We start from the raw sequence: 27,815 nt of genomic DNA on the forward strand, positions 1-27,815 counted from the left end.
CCGGGTAACTGCCTACCAACCCTTACCTGATGCTCCAAAAGGCTGGTGGCCCTCACCCACCCCATCCCTAAAGCTAGAGGCTGTGGATGTGAGCTGTACTTACTAAGACAGCACACAGAAGGGAGTTGACCCTGACCACCCTTCTGTGTGTGGTCTGTGATCTGGGAAACTATTCAGCCTCTGGAAAAAAATTTAGAAAATTTTAGGAGTCACTCCAAGTCCTTGTAGGATTGGAAGGGTAGAAAATTCTGGTCAGGAGGGTCCTCCTCTCACGTAAGCAGAAAGAGCCTTAGTGAACCTTACGTTCCCATTTTGCGTCTTTCATTGGAACACACTGGCAGAGTAGTACTTCACACCTAATTTCTTTTTCTATTTCTGAATCTATTCCTTTAGATCACCCCCTTAGTTACAAAAATGTGGAAAATAGTGAAAAATCACCATGATCTACTACCCACATAAAACCATTAATATTTTGTTCTATTTCTGTCAAGTTTCTTTCTGAACTTATTTTAAAAAGTGGGGTCTTTATGCTCATGATTGCAGTGTCTCTTACGGCTTGTGCATGTTTATTTTTTGGTTTGTCTTTAAGATCTCAAGAAGGATGGTGGAAGTTCCTGAAGATAAGGAACAAGCAAGTGAAGAACCGTCTTTCTTATTTTCAAATTATGTAAGAACCAATTAACTCATGCTATTTGAAAAGATTCTAGAAAAAAAATCAGCATATCATCAACAAACTCCTAAAAAGTGTAAAAATGCAAGATATTACAAGCTGGCTGTGAACATCATCTTGTGGTAGGAAATCATGCCAAAGCAATTCAAGTCTAGTGTACAATGATGAGCTTCTTAGATGAAGAGAAAGTCACAGATAGAATCTACAGGTTTTAGCTAAGCCTTTTATTCTGTCTCATGTAGCAAGCTAAAATATTATCATTAGGAGGGAATGAGGTAGTTTAGAGGGAATTACCTAAGGGGGGCTGTCAGTGTCTCCACACCACTCCTAGGGTGGGCCGTACAGCGGGAGCACACAGACATTGGCAGCATTTATCTAAAGGGGCTGGGCTAAGCACATCTTCAAGGATCCAGTGATGGAAAATGCCTTAATTGGAAGTAATTTTGGTGGCGGGGGGCGGGGTGGTAGGAGTGAAACTGGGGAAGCAAATGTAAGCACTTGTTATAATTAGATGACAGGGAGTTCTTTAAATAGCTTGTTACCTGTCTGAGCGTGTGGGACAGCACAATGTACTCATTTCCCTATAACTTCCATTTGTGGGCCACCTACTATGAGTCAGATGCTTTGCTGGGCACTTTTCCTCATCCCAGGGGTGACCCCATCACCACGGTAATTCCATACTGGGTTAGTCTCTCCAGTCACTCCCCCAGGTCATTCCACAAAGCACAATGCCGGAGAGAAGAGGCAAGTGACACTTCACACTACAGCAGGTGATCAAAGGCAAGTTCACCTACCTGGCCTGCCAGGTTGAAGTAAGAATGGTTGGTCAGATTGACCGGAGTGGTCTGACTGGCCTGTGCTCGGTAGTGGATCACGAGCTCCCCGCCATCCAGTGTGTATGTCACCCAGACTTTTAACTCTCCAGGGTAGCCTTCCTCACCATCTGGACTGACCCGTGAGAACTCGACTCCATTTGACAGCACCTGAGGGGTCCAGAGGACCTGGAAGAAAGTGTTTCTGAAGCCGTTTAGTCACTCCAATCCCAAGCTAAATGCCACATTTCAATATTTAAAGACAGCTTGGAATCTAAAAAATAAAACAGACTAGTGAATATAACAAAACAGAAGCAGACTCACAGATACAGAGAAAAAAGTAGTGGTTACCAATGGGGTTACCATAGGGGTAAGGGAGTAAAGGTACAAACTACTACTATGTATAAAATAAATAAGCTACAAGGATATATTGTACAGCATGGGGAATATAACCAATATTTTATAATAAATTTGAATGGAATATAATCTTTAAAAATTGTGAATCACTATGTTGTACACCTGAAATGTATATGTAATCTTATATGCCTTATTGAGTGCCCATTATGAGCCTAGGCTCTTTGCTAGAAACTTCGCAGACACTATCTCAGGGCTGACGTAAAGTAGGTGCCGTTATCCTCATTTAAAGATGAGAGAATGGAGGCTCAGAAAGGATAAACTGCTTGTCCCAGGCCACACTGCTAATAAGACAGTGGATTTGAATCAAGTAGTCTAATCCTGAGCCTGCTTCCTTATTCTACACCATCAGAGGACAAGGCAGCCAGAGACCCCCCGGTCCCTTTGGGGAGCTCTCGGGTCACTAGGAAAGGGGCCCTTTGCAGACATGAGACCTCCATTTGTTGGGTGCTCACCAGCCAGCAACTGACCTGGTGCTTTACATAAACCATTTTATAAGGTAAGGATTTAGTTGAACCAACCGAAATTACCATCTTTATAGGTCAAAACAGTTGAGCACTGGCAATTTCACATGGCTCCAACTAATATTATTACCCCCATTTTATAGATGAGCAAATTGAGTTCAGGGGAGTTAACTCGCCCACTTCCACCTCCCACATTCCAGGGGATGGAGTAGAACCCTGTCATAATTCATGCAATTGTTTAAAGGGGAGAAATATCTTGTTTAAAGTCATACATGTAATTAGTGACAGAGCTAGGATTCAAACTTAGCTTGGCAGTCTACACTATTCCACATCTTACTTTCAGTCAATGTTTTGTTCCAATCTTCGTTTCCAACAGCAGAGTTGAGGCCAAACACTGTCATTGCAAATAGAGTTGGAAGATAATAACTTCTGAGGGTCACAGGAATGGCCCATGAGCCCAGGCTCTGCCACCCACTCCTGGCATGGCCTGGATCTCTCTCACTGACACTGCATTTACCAGGAAGAAGAGCCCAATGGGAACGGAGGTCTCTGCCTTCACGTACAGTGAAAGCAGCTGGTATTTGAAACAAATTCGCTGACCTTAGTAAAAAATTAATTTTACATCCTAATTATCTCCCGGAAATGTTGCCTGGTATATGTGTGATTAAAAAAAGAAAAAGGAATCCCCCAAACAGAAAATTTTAGGAATAAAATATTTGAAATAAAATCGTCTTAACTTGCTACCTATTTTTTTTTTCCTTTAGTGAAAGGACACAATGGAAAGATTTTTGTGTAAAGCAATATTATCAGATAAAGTGGAAAGTATAATTCCTATTCACGGGAGGATTTCCCTGACCCTGTGGTTTCCAAATTTCCTGAAAATTTCTGCATTTGCATCTCTAGGCCTACTTACACCATTTCTAATCCTGTCAGGTTATTCAAATTTCATCTTTAAAAAAATGTGTTGGTATAAGTAGAAAAACACATACCTGCAAACCAACAATTATTCAGTAATTGTTGAAACCAAATGCAGCTTAAAACAAAGTCCATGTGATACTGCTCATGTTGCTACATGAAAACCTAGTGGCCTAAAACTTTCAATGGCTCCAAGATTACATTCCAAGTCTTTCCCCACCCCGCTGTGGGCTGTTGCACAGCCACTCTCCAATATCCACTTATTAAATGACATACTATCTTTTCTTCAAGAACAGTTCAAATCCAACCTCCCTAGTTGCCATTAATTTGTCCATACCCAGTTCCTGTAGCACACCACTGGCATCTGTATTATGGGGCTTGTTGCCTGCAACAGTTATGTAAGAGTCCCTCACTATACTGGAGTCTCAGGAATCCCCATCTCCCTGGTTCACAGAAGGGACTCAGTTGACACACTGCATAGGACATGAATACTATCCTTCTGCGTTTGTTCATACAGGGCATGCCCCATTACACAACATCACAGAAAATTCCATGTGGAACAGAGTGAGCAGGAACAAGCTAGAACAAGGTGCTGAGGCTCCCCTGAAGATCCCTGGCCAAACAGAGCTGGGCCTAACTTCCTCTGGTTGGGGTTTGCCCATGCACCTGGCATATTCCAGAGACCCTCTGCCCTAATATTGCCAGGACAGAGGATACCCTCTGCCTTCATGACTCCCTGGCGTGAGGAGTTCCATAATGGAGGAAAGGGGAAGTGATGGGGCAGTCCGGCTCTAAACCACAGACAGGAAGCTGGTAGGACAGGGGAAACAGCGAGTGACCAACTTCCTTCAACAGCATGGGTGGCACTAAGAGGTAGAAAAGAAAAAACTGTGATTCTTAACTGCCATACATGTTCCTGTCTCCTCTGGCTTTTTTCTAGGAAGTAACCTGGGTGGTATAATTTAAAGGAAAGCTAACTACCAAAATTACCTCTCTGAAATTAGACTAGTAACAGAATCACTGGGGTTCACCTGCAGGCTCCCACGCAGCTAGGAAACAGGAGGGCAGGCATTCCTACCTCAGGGAGAAGCTGTTTGACCAACTTGTTTTCCTAACCTGGTTTTCCAGGGATTCACTTGGGGAATGGGAGTTTTAACGTGGAAAGGGGGAACAGGGGAGAATCGAGGTCATTTTGAGGCATGAGGCACTTCATTGGAAGGGCAGCCTGGATGTGGCACCACAGTGCATAGGGAGGGGGCTCACAGACAGATACACGGGGTGTGTTGGGTTGGGGGCACCCAGAGCAGCCGTGGCGGACACCAGCAGTTGTAGTATAGGAATGAGGGCTTTGGGTCAGGCAGCCCAACTTAGGAGCTGTGTGGCCTTTCAGGGCCTCAGATTTCTCATTTGGTGACAGTACAGGGTTCTAGTGAGGGTGGGAGATGATATGTGCAAATGCCGTGTGCAAGAAGTGGTGGGTATTATTTTTAATCCACTTTTCTGTTGTGCCTAAGGTCAACCAACTCTGATGCCAAAACTGTGAGAAAGGTGCTCCCTGTCTTTCCTAAGGGCTGTCATCCTTTCACTCAGGGCTCTCCTGCCTATTAGAGTCAGATGAGCTAGTGAAGGGTGGCTCCTGGAACACAGCCGGCACAGCTGCTCCCCCAAAACCATGGGAGCGGCCTCTTTCCTGTATCACCTTACCATGCATTTGCTCTAGGGCCTAGGATTGTGCCTGGCAAATAGAAGGTATGCTTGAAGGTACTCACTGAAGTGTGCCAGGTGAGGACTCTGTCCGATGCCCCCAACTCACCTTATCAAACCCTCTGACTCCTCCATGCAGGCTGTTGGGTCCATTGTTAATGGCCAGTTGATACTCCTTCCCGTCCAACGTGAATGTTCCTTTGGCAATTCGGTTGGCCACCCTGCCAACCACTGCTCCAAAGTAGGGCTGCTTTTGGAGGTACCCTGCAAGGGTATGGGATGATGGAGTTTTTTATAACTTTAAACCAAAGATAAGGCTCACACCGCTGCCCACCACTTCCTTCTGAGGGCAGCTGCAACTTGGGCATATCTGCGTCCACAGGGAAGCAAGGAAAGATGGTGTTCTTTACACACGACCTTTTCCCTTTCCAAAAGCAATTCATGTTCTTTCCAAACATTTTAAAAGAGCTTTCTAAAGCACAAAGAAGAAACTTAAATCATCCTGATCTCAACACTAGAGAGAACTGTTAGTATTCTTATGTATATCTGTGTATGTATACCTTTCCATCTTTTAGTATATGTGTGCATATGCTTTTCTTCTTATAAAACTGAGGTCTCGATATACATGCTGCTCTGTAATTTGCTTCTAGGCCAATTTTCTTAACTAAAAATTATATTTTTGTGTAGTCTTGAAAAGAAACTATCTTATGCTTCTTTTTCTTTTTTAAAAATCATACAATTAGTACATGAAAATTTCCTTTAATGAGCATTAAATACCCAAGTATGTAGAGTAGCCTTGCTGGAGGAAACACAGGACACCTGTTAAATCTGAATTTCAGATAAACAGTGAATAACTTTTTAGTGTAAGTATTTCCATATTATTAGAATACATGGGACACTCACATAAAATATATTTATTGTTTATCTGAAACTCAAATTTAGGTGGGTGTCCTACATTTTTGTTTGTTAAATCTGGCAAGCTTAATAAAGAGTAAAACATGAAAACCATCTTTCACTTCTCAAGTCCTCTCCTTCCCACTGATAATCACTGCTAACAGTCTGGGATATACACTTCCAATTGCTTGTTTTTGTTTTTTAAATTAACTACATATAAGCACAAACAAATGCACGAACACACACATATTCTACATAAAGAGACAAACTACACATATTGTTTTGCAACTTTTCATTTATCAAATGTCTTAAGATCATTCCATGTGACTCCATATCCATCTACCATATCCCTTTTGATGGCTATATGGCATGCTGATGAGCATAAACTGTTGTTGGGCTTTTCTGGGCAGGGGGGCAGGGCGGGGACATAAGTAAGTAAGTACAGTGTCCTTGTACTTACAACGGTATGCGTGGGCATATTACAGTAACTTCCTAGTCTTTAAGCTCCTCTGTGCTATAATCTTTTAGCTTAGATCATCATGGCAGAGATTAAGGTTTGGAGGTAGTTCATTTTTTTGTATTATTGCTAAGATTACTTTCTGCTCTATTTTTCACTCAGTTGTCCTTGGAACTCCATCCCCCCTTCATGTGGTACTCTGTATCCATCACACCTACTGTGGGTCAGAAGAGTATGTGATTCAAGTGCATGAACTCTTTTTACCACGGCTGGAGGGGCTCTCAGGATATGGGCCCTGAACCTACTGGGCCAGTTATAGGTCACACGTTCCCATGACTCAACTGGTTGGGCATAAGTGAAACATTAATCACTCTCTTCCAGGTCTTCCCTGGTTCACTTCCTTGCCAATCTGCAGGTCCTCAGGGTCCTGCCCATAGACTCTCACAAGAGCTAACAGTTACTGACCGCTTCCTAAGTCTCAGCCGCTTTCTAAGTGCTCTCCATTTAAATCATTTCATCCTCAGAATACTGCTCTAAGGTAGGCAGCATTATTACTCTCATTTTACAGGCATGGAAATTGACGACAGAAGGTTAAGTAACTTGGCCCAAAACACACAGCTAGATAGTGGCAGAATCAGGGTTTGAACCCAGGCAGTCTGGCTCCTGAGTACGTTCTTAAGCATCACATTATTTGGAGGGCACAAGGCGTTAATTGACCTTACCACCATCTCTCAGCACAGGCAAGGCTGAGTCTCCACCAGCTTCCACCTCTCTCCCCACCTTCTTCTCTGAAGCTGTAGCTTTAAAACCCCTTACATTGAGTAACAAAAAGGAGTCTTTAGGACTTCCCTGGTGGTCCAGTGGCTAGGACTCCACGCTTTTCCCGCTGAGGGCGCGTGTTCCATCCCTGGTCAGGGAACTAAGATCCCACAAGCCGCGCGGCATGGCCAAAATAATAATAATAATAATAATAATAATAATAATAATAATAAGTCTCAATGTTGTTTTCATTTGCATTTCCCTGATGACATATAATTTCATTTGCTAATCGGGAGCTCAAAACTGTGAAGAAAAGCAGAATTTTTGTTCAAAAATTGTTTGGCTAGGGCTTCCCTGGTGGCGCAGTGGTTGGGAATCTGCCCGCTAATGCAGGGGACACGGGTTCGAGCCCTGGGCTGGGAGGATCCCACATGCCGCGGAGCAACTAGGCCCATGAGCCACAACTACTGAGCCTGCGCGTCTGGAGCCTGTGCTCCGCAACAAGAGAGGCCGCGATAGTGAGAGGCCCATGCACTGAGATGAAGAGTGGCCCCCACTTGCCACAACTAGAGAAAGCCCTCGCACAGAAACAAAGACCCAACACAGCAAAGATAAATTAATTAATTAATAAACTCCTACCCCCAACATCTTCTTTAAAAAAAAAAAAATTGTTTGGCTATATCTCTTTTTGACTCCTACATTGATCCATTCAACAAGTGTACACCAAGCCCCTACTCTCTGCCAGCCCCATGCTTGGCATCAGAGACAAGGACGAATTCAACAGCAAGGTTGTGGCCTCATGGACTTGCAAGAATTCCCTAGGAAGGGACCACTTTCTGGCAACAATTACTAAGCCCATGGAGGTAAGAAGCCCTTGGTTTAGATGAAGAGTTTTTAAGGATTAAACCATAAGGACAGCAGAAACCACTGCTCTCAACTGTCTCTGAGAAACTCTTCAGAACACATGGATTTTATACTATTTTCACATGTTACTAAGCTTTTAAATCAAGTCAGAATTACAAAACGTGACAGTCCCCAAATTCTGATTAGGACTAAAAAGCCTGTTTTTGAAATGCAGAAAATACTGTCTTCCCTGAAAAAGGGCAAAGTTTCTAGGTCAAGACATGAAGGCTGATTCAGTCAAGTCGGTTGCTGATGTAGGATAAAGGGTAGAGAAAAAGTTTGTCCCTTTTTCTGGGCAAGGGACTGGCCAGAATATATTAATAAATGCTTAACCATGGGGCATGGCCCTGTCCACTCCTCAAACACCCCAAGGATCCCAGCTATGACACCCACCTCAGACAGCCCAAACTTTAGCACGAGTGCCCCAAATCTCAAAAAAAATCACTCAGGATTCTCAGTCAAAAACTCCACACCTGAGTGACTTTCTTTCGGCTTTCCAAGGAAAATAAACACTAGTTTAATTGACAAGCACTTTAAACATCCCAAATATTTTATATATTTTTAGATGGCTGCTGGTTGTCCCAGAGGAATCTCCATGCCATTTTGTGCGCAGTTAACAAAGTGAAATAAAAAAGTTCAAGGAGTAAGAGGGAAGATATCTGGGGGCAAAGGAAGGAGAGGAGATTAAAATGATTAATTGTTCACTATAGTCAGACATGATCACAGCCAATAGCATTTTAATCCATTTGGTTCAAGTGAGGAAACAGATCTAGAGAGGTTAAATAACTTGCCCAAGTTCACACAGCTTTAAGGGACAAAGCAGAGATTTTAAACTAGGAATCCTCAAAGCTCCTACAAGGAGACTCTTGGGCATCTGTAATATTAAACTGCAACCTCTAAACTGGTCTCTTTTCCTCCCACCCCCTGTTATAAACTCAGGTTTTCTAAGAGCACTAAGTTTATCTTTTTCTAAGCTTTCCATAATGGCTCTCATGGCAGTAATAGCTGGAGGTTGGTGGCGACTGGGCGGAAGATGAAGGGGAAGGGATCGCATTGATTGCATGGGTAGGTTATTTACACCTCTGGCTTATAAGCAAATATCCTCATCACGGGTTTTGAAAGAAGTCATAATGACTGCAGGTGGGACTTGCAGATGAAAAACATTAAAAAATATTTTTAATACAAAAAATGGCAGAAAAAATACTTCACAGGAGGCACTACTGATTTTTCTAGGCTATAACTAAAAGATCATATGGTTTACCTCTTTAGAATTCTACAGAAGAAAGATCTCATTTTCCTAGGGAGACTTTGAACTATTCTGACCTCCAGCCATGGCCATCAGCCACGTAGTGTATAAAATCTATCTGGGAAATGAGAGGTAGATCACATCTGACCTGGCAATTACGAAAGGACCATGTCTCATGGAATTACCCATGCTTAGCTCTTCACCTTGGCTCAACGGTGATGTGAAGATAACCCCTTACTCACTCTGTCACATCTTACTGCTTTAAATTATTTGCCTCCGTTTGTTTATATAATACTTGCATACTCAGACGTTCTAAAAGACTATACAGTGAAAGTCTAGCCTCCTTCCTGTCTCTGTACGCCAGCTACTCAGAGTCCCTTCTTTTTTTTTTTTTTTTTTTTTTGCGGTATGCGGGCCTCTCACTGTTGTGGCCTCTCCCGTTGCGGAGCACAGGCTCCGGATGCGCAGGCTCAGCGGCCATGGCTCACGGGCCCAGCCGCTCCGCGGCATATGGGATCCTCCCGGACCGGGGCACGAACCCGTATCCCCTGCATCGGCAGGCGGACTCTCAACCACTGCGCCACCAGGGAGGCCCAAGAGTCCCTTCTTAAAGACATCCTCTGTCGCCAATTTCTTAACATGGGTTTTAATACACCAGAATTGATCAAAATAGTATACGGAATTAAAAAAAAAAAATGTCATGAAGAACCTAGGGGTAAAACGGGAATAAAGACACAGACCTACTTGAGAATGGACTTGAGGATATGGGGAGGGGGAAGGGTAAGCTGTGACAAAGCGAAAGAGAGGCATGGACATATATACACTACCAAACGTAAGGTAGATAGATAGTGGGAAGCAGCCGCAGAGCACAGGGAGATCAGCTCGGTGCTTTGTGACCGCCTGGAGGGGTGGGATGGGGAGGGTGGGAGGGAGGGAGATGCATGAGGGAAGGGATGTGGGAACAGATGTATATGTATGACTGATTCACTTTGTTATAAAGCAGAAACTAATAAAAAAGAATAAAATTTAAAAAAAAAAAAAGAAAAAAAAAATAGTAGCAGACCGCCATTTCACACTATTGTGATTGAGGCAGTTATGCCTCCTATAATGACATATATGAAGTTCAACCTCGAAGATGGCTAAACATATCAGAAAGCCTTACTTGATATTCTAAATGCTTCTTTATCTTTTGAAAATAGCCTGCTCTCCTTTTTAAATAAATAATTAAATTATCTAAATTACAGCATAGGATTGAAAATGTCTATCTTGATCTAGCACCTAGAATACTTTACTTTTTTTTTTTTTTTGGCCACGCTACTACGCGGCTTGCCGGATCTTAGTTCCACGACCGGGGATGGAACCTGTGCTCCCTGCAGTGGAAGCTTGGAGTCCTAACCACTGGACCGCCAGGGAATTCCCAGCCTAGAATACTTTAGATGCTTTGATTCGACCTGGCATCTTGTGGTGCCTGTGACACATCCTGATAAGAGAATGCTATTTAACTTTCTCAAAAGATGTTAATAACATGGGGAACAATACAGTCAATACAAGCTAGATCATTGTAATCTGAGGGGGGTCTATTTTTTTTCTCCCTTTTAAGAACATTTGGGGATAATACTTTCTTCCACCTAGACTCCCACAAGATTCATAGACTCAGAGAGACGACTGTATTATTGCCCTCACAAAATAGGCACTTCTATGCCTGCTAAGAAACTGGTGCTTCCCAGGTGCCACATCATCATGGCACGCGTTTCATATGAATTCCACAAAGATGCCTTGTGCTTTAAGGTCCATGTGACTCTTATATGAGAACTAAAATTAGTAAGAAGTGAGTGTGTGTGTGAGTGGGAGGAGGGTAGGGGGAGGGTAGTTACCTCCCGAATGGTGATAAAGAAGAGATGGAAATGGGGTGATAAAAGCAGATGATCACTTCTTATCAACTCCAGTGCTTTACTGGCTCTGAAATTCTAGGTCATCTATCCAATTCTCCTTGGACTCCATTGGGCAATTTTGCACCAGTCAAGTTATCTCTTTGTGGTTCCGGTTCAGCCTAGCAAATTGTTATGCTACTAACAGAGAGAGGTGACTCAGCAAAAGTGATTCCAAAGAGTCCTCTTTTGTCACTTGTCAACTCTCTTGCTTTCTGACTCTGAAGACAGAAGATAGGAACACCACCCCCAGAAGTAGAAGGGGGCGTGGAGAGTAAGGGTAAGTGGAACTGATTTCCCCCAGCCCCTGAACCTTCTCACCAGTGAGTCTCCTATAAGAGACTTGCTGAAATCACCAAAGAAATTCTGCTGAAGGTTACCTACCTCCTTCTCCGAGCCAAGCTGTGGAGGCTCCAAAGGAGCTAAAGACAACCAACCAGAGGGCAAGGAATAGGATCCTCAGAAATATTTTTATAATATATTTTGCTAAGGAAATGAGGAGCCAGTTTTATCCTCCTAAGGGAAAACCAATACTCTCAGGTTTCTTGACCTCCAACAATGAGCTATGTTACATATCTAAAGAACCAAACAGACAGAAAAACAGACACCTAAAGGAAAATCTCAAGCCTCGTCTTAACAGATTTTGTCCGTGCCCCTACCACTGAGCAGAGAGAATTAATTCTCAAGCAGTTGCCCTCTGCTAACTTTATTTCGACCTCATTTTCTGTCTAGCTACTCGGGTGTGCCAAGAGACAGCAAGCACTATGTACATTTTCTTTTGCCCCAAACTGCACTGTGAGTTATTTATTTATGCAATTATTTGGCTAAGGTCTATCTCCACATCTACACTGCAAGCTGCATGAGGATAGGGACCTGTCTCACTGAATGAGGCAGTTGGATCAACAGTATTTGAATGCAGGAATTAATACATGTTCTTAATTGTCTACGGATTCCCACAGAACAAAGTCCACCCTAGCTATAAGGAGACTCGTTTCTCGACAGTAAGTTGGTCTTCCTCATTCTTTCAGCACATAGTTATTGATCAGCCAGGGGGTGATCACAGACCAAAGCGGATAAGCTTCTGCACCCACTAAGCTTACCTTATGGAGCATTTCTGAAACAACCAGACCTCAAAGAGAATCTGATCAAGGAGAAAAGAAGTAGAAGACGCACGTCTTTGATCATTTTCCTTCTTCAGAAAGGGCAGGAGGAAGAGCAGGGGGCCACACCCCCTCTGGCCTGCACTTTCCTCTCCCCGCCTTACAAAGATCCGGCAAAGATCGCCCCAGTGTTGCTGGAGTTTTATCTTACCCTCAACTGACTTTTTAATTAAGACAAAGCCTGAATGTATAACCAGAGGCCAAGTCCTACGGCAGTTTCTATTCATTTTGTCTGTTTCCAAACACTGGATGGAAACACAGTGAGTTAGCCGGATCCAAGTACTCCTGATGGTCACAAGCTCCGTACTTCCCCTGCATCCCTGCATCGCGGGCAAGCTGTGTGGGGCAGTGTGCCAGGTGGAACTGGGGCCCGTCCGCAGCCCGGGGCGGAATTCAACCCACCTTCCAATTCAGCAAAGCCGAGCACCAAGTCTGAGGCTCTGCCCTGCCTGTCTTTAACCTCCAGGGCCGTGATGGTGCAGCCCCAGGAGATGATGTCTACTCTCAGCTGGTCTGACTGCAGCTGGAACTTCTCCACCGTCCCTGCCCCCAAGGGCAGGTCTCCAAAAACGGCTCTGGTCACCGAAACCATGGGGAAAGCCAGGGGTGTGCAGCTCCTCCAGGTCCTTCGAACTCCCGCCGCCAAACCTGGAGCGGCAGAAGTTTACTGGAGAAGGGGCGGGACATGGCTCAGACTCCTCCCTTTTCTTGCCTGGATTTAGGGAGTAACCGCTCCTGCAAAAAATATCCTCTGGGAGCTTTCTAAATCATTCCTTTGCCTGAGGGTGGCACGCAGGCAAAGTTTCCAGCCAGGCTAGCAATTTCCAGCCAGTTCCTTTCCTTTACTAACGCTGACTGCATTGCATGTTGGGAATGGTAGTCTTTGGAAGGTGAAATTGCATGTTGGGGCCTGTAGTCTTTCTAAACCCAAATCCTGAATCTGCAGGGTTCTACTGCTTTCTCTGACACGAGGTTCTCAATATGCAGTGATCTGTTCATTAATGGTGGCTAACTTTCAGATAAAACGCTGAAAAATGAAGAGATCAGAATTAGGAATAGTGAGGGAAGGAAATGTTGGGGGGAAATTTTGGTTTTTAAGTTAAATCTTTGATCCAGACCAGAAAGAAGTACAGAGGTAATTTAGAGAAGGGGTAAATAATTGCAGGTTTCTCTGCACACTGACTGAAGATCCATTCTGTTTGTCCCACACAAACAACTCTGAACATGTTTCTGCTGGAGCCAACAGCCTGGACAGGGTCACGTGTAGATGGATTAGGGCCTAGTTTATATGGAGGCAATCTCTGACTTTCTTTTCTTCAGGGAACCGGGAAAGGACCTTGGGTATATACCCCTTCTTGTGCCTGAAATCCAAAGTTCCTTTAAGAAGGGATTAAGGATAAATATTTATTAAGGTCCTCATTCATGTCATATACTGTACTTTTATTATCTACTTTCCGTAAGCAGAAAAAGGCTTTAAGTGGGACTTCCCTGGCAGTCCAATGGCTAAGACTCTGCGCTTCCAATGCAGGGGATGTGGGTTTGATCCCTGGTCAGGGAACTAAGATCCTGCATGCTGTGGGGTGTGGCCAAAAAAAAAAAAAAAAAAAAGGTTTTAAGTATGCACTGCTAGAAGAGAAAAGACACAGAGGTCATAAATAATAGTTACGCTTTGATGTGCCTCAGAATTATCTGCAGAGATTTTTTTAAATGCATATCCCCAGGCCCATACCTGGAATTACGGATTCTGTGAGTCTAGGGTGAGACTCAGGAATCTGCTTTTTTCACAGGTTCCTCAAGTTATTCTTCTGCAGTTTATCTGGGACCAGACTTTGAGAAATATTGCTCCAGGTTTTGGTGGTTAATCTCAGATTTTTTTTCCCTCTGATGGCAGAGGACTAAGACAGAGCTACCAAAAGCCTTAATAGGATTGTCAGATAAAATACAGGGGCCTGGGTTATTTCTTTGCTAAATCTGTCCAGACAGTACTGGGCCTAGGAAGGGGGAGGATTCTGGAAGCCTGACGACATGTTTTACTTGACCATCTGTATACTCAACTCATCTTTGCTTGACACTGCTTTTGATTTGGTTCCTAGATACTTCAGAGGGGATCCAACTAGACTGTGGTGAACGCCAAAATGCATCTATGACTAGGAAATTAAGGAGAACTGGGATCCCATTCCTGGAATCAGATGCTAATAAAACATAACAGTCTCTCAGCCCTGTCTGTGTAGTTTGAAGGAATACTTAACATTCTTGCCACAAAGCCTCAATTCTCATTCATGAATCAGGGGAATTCTGATAGCAAAGGAAAAAGAGAGCTTGCAGCAGGCTTCAGTGAAGCATAACATATAATAACAAAAAGACCCAAACAAGTCAAATTATAGACTGCACTGCACTCATACAATAACGGATAGGCACTCTTGGTGCTGCTTCATCAGAAATTCCCATAAACTCTCATCAGCCCACTCAACATTTATGTGTATGCTGATTCATACACAAGCCCTTTCTGCAATGCCGTATTAGCAAGGATGTCTTAGAATCTCTTCTGTGAGCAGGAAGACCGAATTTTCTTTTCTCAGCCACCAGTTCTCAATGTTCTGCCAAGCTCATGTTGTCACAGAAATAAATAAATGCATCTGGATGGCCAAAGCCAAGTGTCACCAGTGGGCGTCTTGTAGCTTGGCTTGTTGGAAAATGAAACATACCATGATGTCTCTCTAAGAGCTACACTTCTTGGTTTCATTTTCCTTTAGCTTTGAAGGGTTTAACATATTGTCCCCAATAGGATTACTTTGTGCTAAGTCAGATGTCAGGCACAAATCTTGATTTTTCTTACCAAAATATCTTATTTGCTTAATCTCACAGTGATAATTTAAAGGAATATCTGTGCACTTAAAAAGGAGAAGGGGCTTCCCTGGTCTCAACCACTGGGTTGAGAGTCTGCCTGCCGATGCAGGGGACACGGGTTCGTGCCCCGGTCCGGGAAGATCCCACATGCCACGGAGCGGCTGGGCCATGGCCGCTGAGCCTGCGCGTCCGGAGCCTGTGCTCCGCAACGGGAGAGGCCGCAACAGTGAGAGTCCGGCGAAATCTAAGGAAATATTCTCCATCCCAAATGTTGGATTGGGTTAAAAGCAAGGTAGTAATCTTGAGAATGATGAGAATGAAGCATTGTCAAATTTTAGGGTGTATTTACTTTTATTTGGGGGATAGGGGCAGAGGGTGAGGTTATGAGGCAAAGGGAGTGGGAACTGTGACATTTACGTCAAAGAGGAGTTACTTAAAGTGGATACCTTTTCTTTCAACCAGAGAGTGAGGTATCAGGGTGGACAGGTCAAGAATAAGGTCTGTTTTTCTTCTCAGCTGGAGGTTAGTCCCCAAAGCTGAATGCTAGGAGAGTCAGGAATGAGGAATCAAGGCCCTTGCTCCCTGGGCCCCACCTCCTCTTTCTACATAGAAACTGCAGGTGGGCTGTTACTAGGACCCATTAGACTCTAAGACCATAAAGATGTCTCCAAAACCTTAAGCTATTGACAGGCTGCTATGCAGAGGAAACTCTGAGCTATAATAATAAAACCAGCTCACAATACCTCACAGTTTGTCAATAAAGAGACCTAGAATAGATTCTCTTCAGTTGGGCTGATACATTACCATCCTCCTGTTTCCTTTCTCCTTGCCCAGAACTCCAGTAATGTTTACTGCCAGTTCTCTTCATCAGGTGCTCAGCATGCACTGTCTTAGATCATCCCTTATCTTTCCATGAATACATTTTGTTGTTGTTATTGTTTTTTTGTTTTGTTTTTGCGGTACGCGGGCCTCTCACTGTTCTGGCCTCTCCTGTTGCGGAGCACAGGATCCGGACGTGCAGGCTCAGCGGCCATGGCTCACGGGCCCAGCCGCTCCGCGGCATGTGGGATCTTCCCGGACCGGGGGATGAACCCGTGTCCCCTGCATCGGCAGGCGGACTCTCAACCATTGCACCACCAGGAAAGCCCTGTTGTTGTTATTGTTTATTCAACTATTGGCTCCCTGACTCAATTTTTTGACATATATTTTTTATAACCCAAACAACACTATATTTGGTTTCAGATGAAAACTACTTGTATCTGGAAGCCAGGCATACTTGGGAGAATGCAGTCAAGTTCATGAGAGGTAGGATACTTCACAGTTCAATTCATCTCCATTTCATCAACAATTTTGAAGGAGCTGCTGGGGAAGGTATTATGGGGACAGGTGAGAATTTGCTGAGGAAGATAGATTAAGTTTTGCTGTATAACATGTTCATTTATCAAATAGTCAATAAGTATATGCCAGGCACTGTGCTAAGTGCTGGTTGTACACTGGTAGGTAAAACATGATCTTTGCCTTCAAGATGTTTACAGTCTAAAGTGATATAATGTTCACCTCTATCCGCCATAAAAACTTCAGTAAAATCTTCAAAATTCAATTCATAGTCAATGTTAGATGAAACAAAGTACTGGGACTGGCCTCAAGATAGCTATAATTTCAGGCTTGCCCAAAGATGATCAGCCATATTGGGAATATTTTAGAACTCCCTAGCACCAAGAACAGTGACAGGCAATTTTAGATGCTCAATAAATAATTATTCAACATATACATCATACATTTATATATACAATTTTCTAGTGGAGAATTGGTTCTGGTGCCAGAAAACCCAGGTTCATGAGGCAACAGAACTTACTGTCTGGGCAATTTGTTCAACCACTTTGGACCTCAGTTTCCTCATCTATGAAATGGGAATAATATCACATGATTGACCCATCCAATTGTTAATTGATCACTAGTAAATATTAAGTACTAAAAATTTACTGAGAACTGTGATAAGCACCCCTATGAGTCAGACACTATTACCTTATACAGAAATTGAAACTTAGAGAGATTAAGTAACTTGTTCAAGATCACATGGTTGGTAAGTCAGGAAACCAAGATTTGATCCCGGGCTGCTTGACTGCAGAGATAGGAGCATTTAGCCACTTCCTTATATGCTGCCTAGAATTGTGGTCAACTGAGAACATGGATTCCAAAGCACTAACTGAATTTTAAAACATCACACTAATGTAAAATACTCATCTTCTAATTTTATGGTAATTGCAAGTTTTAAAAAATCAGTTTCTGGAATTAGGTCACATTGGGTTCAAGAGGGCATTTTATTCACTTACTGTAGGTAAAGAAGGACCCAAGGAGAAGAACTAGTCCTTGGCACCCAAAGACTCTGGAAACAAGGCACTTGTCACCTCTGGACCTATTATATATTCATTTTTTATTTGTTATTATGTCTCCTGCCAAGAAAATGAAGCTCCAAGAGAGCTGGAAATTTCACTGCTGCATCCCAGTACCTAGAAAAGATTAGTAGATGACTAAAAAAATATTTGTTGAATGAATGTTTGAGTGCTAGAAAGGATGTGAAGCATCTCTTTTACAAAGCTGGTGAAAGTCTCAAGTGATAAAACTCTGGAGGACAGCTTGTCAATATTTAATAAAGTCAAAGTGCATATAACTCAGCAATGGTCCATAACCAAGCAATTATATTCCTTCGAATATACCCTAGATGATCTTTTGCATATAGGCATAAGAATATTTATGACAGTAGTATGCATAAGAATGAAAATTTGGTTAAAAAAAAAGAATGAAAATTTGGAAACAACCTAAGGTCCATCAGTTGAAAAATGAGTAAAAATATTGTGGTAGGGGACTTCCCTGGTGGTCCAGTGGTTAAGAATAGGTCTTGCAATGCAGGGGACACTGGTTCGATCCCTGGTCAGGGAACTAAGATCCCACATGCCCCAGGGCAGCTAAGCCCTCGCTCGCCGCAACTACTGAGCCCACGTGCTCTGGAGCCTGTGAGCCACAACTAGAGAGAAGCCCGCGCACCACAACTGACAGCCCGCATGCTGCAACTAAGACCTGACGCAGCCAAAATAAATAAATAAATATTAAAAAATATATATTGTGGTAGATCTATGTAATGGAATATAACATAACAGGAAAATTGAATGCACTAGGGCTCCACAGGACCTCAAGCATGAATTTCATAATTATGATGTTAAGGGAGAAATAAATCACTGGCAGAAGGATGCAGATATATCATTTATATCAAATACAAAAATTTGTAAAATAAACTAGATCTCCCAGAATTTGAGCCATTAGTCCAGGGTCATTTAGCTTGGTAAGTTGTACAGCTAGGATCTGAACCCAGAGCACTTTCCATTATATCAAAATGCTTCGGGTAAACACTGAGAGGCAGATATGGATTAGACCTTCATAGAGCTCTGGAAACCTTATTGACTGATCTTTTCTTAGCTTGAGTCAGTTGTGGTGCCAAGTGACTGGCCTGGAGGGCGAGGTGAGGTATTTTCTTCTCCTCATTCTTTGATATGAATAACAGATGTTTAAGCAAAATTATGTAAAGCAGCTTTAGAACAAGTCCCTCATCCATTACCTCTGGCTTGATTGTAGCACCTATTTATATAAATTCTGGAGCCACAGCTAGCCTGAGGACATTCTTTGCTTTTATACAGACTAGATAGCCACTTCTAGGTATCTTTTGTGACAGCAATACTTTCAAGAGTCAAAGCTCTTTTATTTCTGGAAGGTATAAACCACCTCAAGCCTGGCTTAGGCAAAAAAGGGAATTTATTGGCTAAAGATAGCGAGAAGTCTAGAGATGTTCAGGCATGTTCAGGCATGGCTGGATCTGGATTAAAACTATGTCAGTAGGACTTGGTATTTCTCTTCCTCTTGGTTCTGTTTCCACTGCGTTGGCCCTATTTTCAGGACTGCTTTTTCTATATATGATTTCTAGCCTCCCCAGGCTTATATTATCCTATGATAGCAATCTTAAAATAAATCAAGCTTCACATTCCCAATAATATCAATAAAAGTCCCAGTACTGAATCTCACTTGGTCATGTGCTCTTCTGAACCAATTACCTGCTGCTTGGTAAGGTGGAGTCAGGCTGACCCAACAATATGGACTAGGAAAGTCCGGGGGTGGGAGGGGGAAGGTAATTCCCCAAGGAAAAATCTGAATGCTATTCCCAAAGAGAAAATGGATGCTGATCAGGCAAAAACAATGTGTGTCCACCAAAAAGAGTAATGTAATTAGAGTGTTAGAAGTTGGAAATAAAAAATAACTACACAGGGAAGAATGTAAATTGATACAGCCCTTATGGAAAACAGTATGGAGGTTCCTTAAAAAACTACAAATAGAACTACCATATGACCCAGCAATCCCACTACTGGGCATATACCCAGAGAAAACCATAATTCAAAAAAAAGGACATGCACCCCAGTGTTCATAGCAGCATTATTTACAATAGCCAGGACATGGAAGCAACCTAAATGCCCATTGACAGAGGAATGGATAAAGAAGATGTGGTACATATATACGATGGAATATTACTCAGCCATAAAAAGGAATGTAATTGGGTCATTTGCAGAGACGTGGATTGACTTGGAGAGTGTCATACAGAGTGAAGTAAGTCAGAAAGAGAAAAGCAAATATCGTATAATAACACACATATGTGGAATCTAGAAAAATGGTACAGATGACCTTAGTTGCAAAGCAGAAATAGAGACGCAGACGTAGAGAACAAATGTATGGATACCAAGGGGGAAAGGGGTGGGGTGGGAGGAATTGGGAGACTGGGATTGACACATATACATTATTGATACTATGTATAAAATGGACAACTGATGGGAACATGCTGTATAGCACAGGGAACTCACCTAGTGCACTGAAGTAACCTAAACGGGAGGGAAGTCCAAAAGGGAGGGGATATCTGTATGTGTATGGCTGATTCATTTTGCTGTGCAGTGGAGGCTAACACAACATTGTAAAGCAACCATACTCCAATAAAAATTAATTTAAAAAATAACTACACAGGAAATTCTTGTAGAGAGTTCAAGCATTTAGAATATTTTGACACATCAGAATACCTGTGTCTCATGAAGAGCTTTCAACATTTTGTCAGTGCTTTCAGTAGCAGGTGTTGCCACATCCTCTCATCTATTCTAGTTTTACTTCTGCCTTGGTCTCTTGACTAATGTGGTACTGACGCAAACTTGCTCGAACCTTTCTCAACATTTTCAATTACCCTTCGGTTTTTCAAAGGACAAGAGCCACCAACATTCTAGAAAGAATGTTAGATTAGATCCAGTCTAGTCTGAAGCACATTAATCTTTGCCTTGTCTGAAGACAAGGTGGATCAAGGAATTTCTCTCCAAGTTTATCTGAACTCCATCCCTCATAATATGGAAACATATCAAAAATCATGGGTGAATATAATTCTTGGCATAAAATAGCATTCAAAAAACATTTTAAGGGACTTCCCTGGTGGTCCAGTGGTTAAGACTCCACCCTTCCACTGCAGGAGGCACAGGCCCAATCCCTGATAGGGGAATTAAGATGCTGCGCTGTGCAAACAAAAAAAAAATTTTTTTTTAAGATATCTTATTCAAATAAATGTGGAGAATTCACTCTCATGATTTTGCCTGCCTGATTCAGTAAGCTTTGATTCAGTCCGTGCCATATCTGCTAACCATGGGAACCAGTCATAGTGTGATCTTAATTCCTTAATTCCTATATGCTATGTCACTTGTTCAAGAGGTCCCAAGACTTTTATAATTTCCTGCTTTTGAATGGATCATATTTGGCTCAGCTTGAATGATAAATTTCTGACAAGATGTAATAAGCAATTTTTTTTTTGGCCAAATCAGAACTTCAAAAAATTACTCTTTGATTAGTTAGAATTATATTTGGCTGTCTGTAACAGACATCCAAAATAATAGTGGCTTAAAAGAGATACAAGTTGATTTCTTTTCTAAAAACAGTCCAGTGGTAGGTATGTGAAGTTCTGGGGTTTTACTTTACTTGCAAGCTAATAAATTGCTGTTTCATGGATGCTGGCTAAAGATACAAGATTCCTAGATCTGAGACAAAAGATTTTATTACTCACTGCATCCAAGCATCATGGGCATCATGTTGGTGCTGGTTCCTCATGCCTTTCAAAACTCACGGAGGGGGCTTCCCTGGTGGCGCAGTGGTTGGGAGTCTGCCTGCCGATGCAGGGGACACGGGTTCGTGCCCTGGTCCGGGAAGATCCCACATGCCGCGGAGCGGCTGGGCCCATGAGCCATGGCCGCTGAGCCTGCGCGTCCGGAGCCTGTGCTCCGCAATGGGAGAGGCCACAACAGTGAGAGGCCCGCAAAAAAAAAAAAAAAAAAAAAAAAAAACTCACGGAGGGGTACTTCCCTGGCGGTCCAGTAGTTAAAACTCCACGCTCCCAAGTGCAGGGGACACGGGTTCAATCCCTGGTCGGAGAACTAAGATCCCACATGCTGCATGGTGCAGCCAAAAAAAAACATGGAGGCAGCATGGAGGGACCAAGATGGACACTCTACATATAGTGGGTTTGCATTTCAACTGAAATCTACTACTTTTACAGTGGCTGGTAAGCAAGCCTGCTCTTTGTCTGGGAGAAGACGTTACATTATCTCTTGAGCCTGTTGATTGCAAACTCAACTCTGAGAAATGGTTGGCTAAAAGCAGTCAAGGTCTTGCATTGCTGGCACACCCAAAAGGGATGTTCAGGGATGCTCAGGCTCACCACTGCTTGTTTCAACAGGTGGTCCAAGGTTGGGATGGCAGCTCTGCTCAATATGGTCATCTGGGACCTAGGCTCCCTCTAACTTGCTGCTTCATCATCTGTAGGGTGTGGCCTAAAGTCCACTTGGCCAAGGAGATATGCTACCATGTCCACAATTAGAGGAACAGGGTGGAGGAGAGGAGACAGGGAGAGGAACTGTTGGAGAAAGGGCAGCCCCCCTCCCTTTAAGAACACATCCTGGAAGTTCTTTACTTCACTTCCCTTCATCTCCCATTGGCCAGAGTGTATTCACATAATCATATCAAAGTTCAGAGTATGTTGGGAAATGTATAATCTTTATTCTAGGTATTCTATTAATGTAGTATAAAGGAGAAGCCATTGGAGAGTAAGTGGCACTCTGCCACATTCTTTACTAAAAGTTGGTGGTATTTAAATAAATACTTTCCAGGGACCTTAGAGGGTTGCTAATCACCACTTTGTTCCTCCCATTCTTTGTACATAATGAGAATCTGAGCCTATGGCTTGGGTGGATACTGGTCGCAGCCAGATATCTAAGAGTACACACTTGGGATGGGACTACAGGTATCAGATACTCTACAGGCACTGCCCAAAGTGAGAACACAAAGGAATCATATGACTTCCAAGGATCTGGGAAAAGACAGAGATTTTACTCTCTGTAAAATGGTGTGTTTGTGAGTATGGTGCTAGAGACTCCAAGGATCAAAGTTGCAAGGTCTGGAAGAGCTCTACTTGGAGAAGTTTATTATGCCCAGAAGGTGGGTGGTGCAGCTTGGGAACCATTTTAAAGAGCCCAAGCCACACAGGATTTCCCCCCAACCCTCACATAAGTGGATCCTGTAAAAGATGTGGAGAACTCCAAGTCAGTCAGCCCAGGACAAGGGCTATTTCTGTCATGGAAGAGGAGACAGAACCACAGTTGGAGGGAGGGATTTCCAAGAGTCAGTGTTGACCCAGTATACTTACAGTAAGGAATTTCCCAAGGCCAACTGACTGGGAGTTGCTTGGGGCACTATCCTAAGTAGTCCCCAGCTGAGGTCCCTGGGATGACCTTGCAGCTGGCAGGTGTTCTCTACTAGTTAGTGGTGGCTCTGGCCTTCTAGTCCCAGGGAAGCTTCTCCTTCATGGAAGACTTGAGCCTCTGCTCAAAGTAGAAGCATTTGGCCAGTTCAATCTACTTGGACTTCAGCACATTGCCTTAGTCATATCCCTTGATCTTGTACCATCTCTTACCAAATCGACCGTGTCTCTCTCCCTGCAGGTGGGTAAGACAATTATTGACCAGGTTAACTTTGTCCTGAGCAGGGTTCTGGCAGAAGAAATCCTTGTCAAAAATTATCACATATTAAATTTTAAAAAAAGGGCTTCCCTGGTGGCGCAGTGGTTGAGAGTCCGCCTGCCGATGCAGGGGACATGGGTTTGTGCCCTGGTCCGGGAATGGCCCGTGAGCCATGGCCGCTGAGCCTGCGCGTCCGGAGCCTGTGCTCCGCAACAGGAGAGGCCACAACAGTGAGAGGCCCGCGTACCGCAAAAAAAAAAAAAAAAAAAAAAAAGACTAAGAATGAGGCCCTTAGAATGGTTCCAGGTATGTCAGCAGATATACCAAGATGTGTGGCATTGATTGATGAAACTATGTGGTTTCTCTAGGAAGAGAGAGAGAGCAGAGAAGGCAAGGAAGTGAGGGGATAGCATTTTAACAGCAAACACTGGGGGCAAAGGAGGCCTATCAGATGTGAGGCCAGGATAGGAAGGCTTATCAGAAAAGACTTTACCTGGACTCCTGGGGCACATTCCAGTGGAAATCGCTAAGTGAGTTTATTGCAGCAACTTTGGGGCACTGATAAATAGCCAAGAGGAACAGAGGCAGAGAATCTAGCTAGAGGGAAGGGGCCTGGCAAACACTAATGACCAGGCTCAAAAGGTTACGGGGCAGCTCAGGCAGGGTCCAGCCAGAGTCAAGGCGGTCAGCTAGTCCATAGATGACTCCAGTAAATGAGCTCGTACCCTACTGTAAAGCAGGCCTTTTGCTCCCTGTTTTGTTGGAGACTGTCTTCTGGGTGTGCTATGGATTACAGTCAGCAAGTCAGAAGCCTATAGGCAAATTCTGCCCTCCTTTTGGGTAGGCTTGAACAGGGAAAATTTTAGCCCTACTTCTAGTCCTCTTCAAAAGGTCAACACTGAATTTAAGTCAGAGAATTGCAGCGGAATTGGCTGTTTCTTCTGGGCTCAACCACATTCTATAAAGAAGTGTGGTTAATCAAGGGCCAGGTGAAGTCAAGAGGAGACAGAATGTGACAGGCCCCTGTGTAGTGTTTTTATTCTGACACCACTTCTGATATGAAATGTGTGTTGTTTTTCCACATACCAACCAATTCTATGACACTAATTGGGTGCCCAACAATTCAATTCAATTCTGACACTCTCTACCTAGAATTAGGGTAAGATCCCATGAGTTAAGGGGCTCACTCCCACATGACTGCCCCTACTTCAGACCAGCTGCAAATGGGGTATGCAGGCTACCCACTCTTCTGCCTGGCTAACTACAAATTTGGGAGTTCCCACGAGCTCCCCTCAGGTTTGTTTTTTTTTTTGGAATTTTATTTATTTTTTTATACAGCAGGTTCTTATTAGTTATCTATCTTATATGTATTAGTGTATACATGTCAATCCCAATCTCCCAATTCACCACCCCCCCCCGCCGCTTTCCCCGCTTGGTGTCCATCCCCTCAGGTTTGATAATATTCTAGAATGACTCATAAAACTCAGGAAAAACACTTTACTTATATCTATCAGTTCCTTATAAAGGATATAACTCAGGAACAAACAAAAGGAAGAGATGTGTCAGAGAAGAAAAAAATTTCCCTCACCCTTCTAGGTTCTTCTGGTTGGTCTAAGAATTAAATTGACATGAGAAAGATTAACAGGAGAAAATCAAACAAAAATTTAATAACATGTATACATGGGAGAGACCTAGGAAAACTGAGTAACTCACCAAAATGGCCAGAACCCTCACCTTAAACACCACCTTCAGTTAGAGACAAAAGAGGATGCTGCGGGTAGTGGTTTGGGACTCTAAAGGGGAGGAAGGCAATTAACATGAGGTGGAAAAGCAAATGTTTGTTGGTAAACAAATGTTTGCTGGGCCATGCAGAGACAATGGGACACAGAGAGGAATTTTAACAAACAGACTTTGCTAGGTTCCTCCCTGCCAATCATACCTAGTTCATACTATAGTTATGTATGGTGATAGCTCCCTCCCTAGAACAGGGCCTCTACCTACATTCTTTAGGCAGTTAGGGGGAAGGTAAAAAGTTCTTCCTAAGTCTTTTGGGCCTTGATAGTTTTCAGTTCAGAATAATCTGCATGTCAAGAGATATTTTGGGGTGGCAAATTTTGCTCCCCTACAGATGCATAGGGCCAGTTATAGGGGATGTGCATCTAAGTCCTGTCAGCAAGGCCAGGGCAGGCCTAGTGGGAGAGTAGCCCTTGAGTTCATGGCTGGGGTAGAAGGAGACAGGCTGAAAGAGGAAAGGTGTCACCCAAGGCTTTTTGAGTTAGCCAAGGTCAAATCCAATGGAAGCAGTGGGGAGATAAGTAGGAGAAGGAATATAAAAGTCAGCAGCCAGAATTTTTTAGTTGGTCAGAAAGAAGTGCACCAGGTGATGGGAAGAGGTTCGGGGATGAGTCCCTGAGTGGACAGCTAGGCCACCACACCTGGAGTGTGTCACGGGGCAGGCACAGGACCTTAGAAGAAATATGTGGATCTGGCCAGATTCTGTTCTGCTTCCATGTAGGTTCTTCTCCGTCTCAATTGGAGTCCACAGTGTGACATGACATTGATAGAAGGGGCAGGACAGGGAAATAGTGGTGTCACCAGAAGAAACTGGCCAAGTGATTACCAGGGTTTGGATTCACCCATGAGTCCAGGGTCTAGTCCTCAGCCTTTCAGGCAAGAAACTCAGTCCTTTTTTTTTTTAATTTACTTTTTCAATGAAGTACAGGTTTTGGGGTTTTTTTGGCTGCGCCACACGGCTTGCGGGATCTCTGTTCCCTAGCCAGGGATTGAACCCAGGCCGCGGCAGTGAAAGCCTGGAATCCTAACCAGTAGGCCACCAGGGAACTCCCTATTGAAGTACAGTTGAATTATGATGCTGTGTTAAGGAAACGCCGTCTTGTTAGAGCCCCAGGATGAGTCCTGCTTAGGGCAACTAATACCAGCTACACTCTAATGAGACTGATGTATAAAATAAAAGCCCATTCTATTTCCTTAAAGGGAGGTTATCCTTTTCCACTGCCAGCCTCTAGTATTGAAGAACTAGTGATGATGAGTTAATAATCAAGGACCATTTGATAAGCATGGATTGGAGCAGAAAGCTGGAGAGTTTGGGCCAGGGCTAGGCCCCCCAAAACGTACTTGCTCGTAAGTGGGAGTTGTCTCTGCTGACTGGATTGCTGATGCCCCACGGATTCATTGCCTCCCATGGGGGGTGTGGCATATAACCAGCCAATGTTTGTATTTTCGACTTGGCTTTTTTTGTGTGCTTCTGATTCAGAGTGCATAATTCAACTTTGTTGTGCAGAGAAAATGGATTTTCCTATTATTTTGTCCATAACTGATGTGGTCTTCTCTTGAGCTCCCACCTACTGGTTAGTTGTTTGTGGTGGTGATGATTAGCCAAACATCCCAACTGGTTTAAAGCATGGTAATGCTGATAATTGAAATGAGCCCTTTAAGTATGTTAAAAGATAAAGTGAGGCATTTAAAACTTTTAAGAGTTTGTTTGAGCAAAAATGGATTGGCATAGGGCACCACCAAACTGGAAGTGGTCAGGAGCTCTCTCCTAACAGGAGCCTGGAGAGACACTTTTATAGAAAGAAAGTGGAAGCAAAGTAAGGAAATTATTGATTGGATATATATATATATATATATATATTTGGCTGTGCTGTGCAGCTTGTGGGATCTTAGTTCCACAACCAGGAATCAAACCCAGGCCCTTGACAGTGACAGTGAGGAGCCCTAACCACTGGACTGCCAGGGAGTTCCTGATTGGCTGTATCTTAAAGCCCAGTTGGCTATTTGTGACTTGTCCTTAGGTTTCAATTTCCTAAACTTGAGGCATTGACAGGCTTAGATTTTGGTTTGCTTACATAGGTCCCCATGGCATTAGAGCCACCTCAGTTTAATGGCCTCCTTGTTGAATTAATTTAACAGGTATGTTCAGTTTCTCTTGCATTAAAAAAACAGAAAACAAACCCCCCTCCCCCTAAAAAAGCAACGACAAAAAAATCCAGACTCTCAGATAACCGCCCCTGTCTCTGCTTCTTTTTCTAACTTGTTGAGCAGGTGTTGAGAAGAGGGAGGGGTATGGCTTATGAGTACATGTCACAGCAGGAAGAGCCAGGGTCCTCGGCTGGGGGTCCCTTGCCTCCTCTGCCCCCATGTTCACTTGTTTGCTATGGGCCTCACTGGTTTCCAAAGCTGCAGCCTGCTGCATTTAACACGTGGCTCTTAACAGCTTTGGCAATGCTTCCTAGGAATGCTGACCCCCCTCTCCCTTGCAGACTTGGCCTCTACTCAGTTCCCTCTGACTGTGAGCCTCTGCTTCATCCTCCACTGGCCTCCTGCCCTGGGGGTCCCCTGCAGCTTCTGCAGTGGGGTTTTCTTAATGACCTTTATCCTCTCTCATTAGTTCTACTGCAATATTCTCCAAATAGCCTCTATGGCCTCCTCCAATCTCTTTTTCTTTCTGAAACACCCACATAATCACGTCACTCCCTTCCTTCAAAACTTCTAAGAGCTTCCAGTTTGCTGTAGGATAAAGTTTAAACTTTAGTGTGCTTAG

At 43.5% G+C, this 27,815-nt stretch overlaps 1 protein-coding gene across 2 annotated transcripts in view; it reads right to left on the reverse strand.

The window, feature by feature from the left end:
* The window catches only part of GALM (galactose mutarotase), a 100,906-nt gene that overhangs the window by 41,502 nt on the left and 31,589 nt on the right, over nt 1-27,815 (reverse strand). Inside the window, exons 1-3 of one of the 2 annotated variants that reach the window (XM_081253524.1) lie at nt 12,729-13,260; nt 5,089-5,243; nt 1,465-1,671 (exon numbers count right to left, since the gene is read on the reverse strand). In XM_081253524.1, the coding sequence (XP_081109650.1) occupies nt 1,465-1,671; nt 5,089-5,243; nt 12,729-12,918 (552 nt within the window). In that variant the 5' untranslated portion in view covers nt 12,919-13,260. Of the gene's footprint in view, nt 1-1,464; nt 1,672-5,088; nt 5,244-12,728; nt 13,261-27,815 lie in introns of those variants that run through there. The other variant, XM_081253525.1, reaches the window with a different exon arrangement.

The sequence above is a fragment of the Mesoplodon bidens genome (genome assembly GCF_964165515.1).
Source record: "Mesoplodon bidens genome assembly, chromosome: 14".
Classification (NCBI taxonomy): Eukaryota; Metazoa; Chordata; class Mammalia; order Artiodactyla; family Ziphiidae; genus Mesoplodon; species Mesoplodon bidens.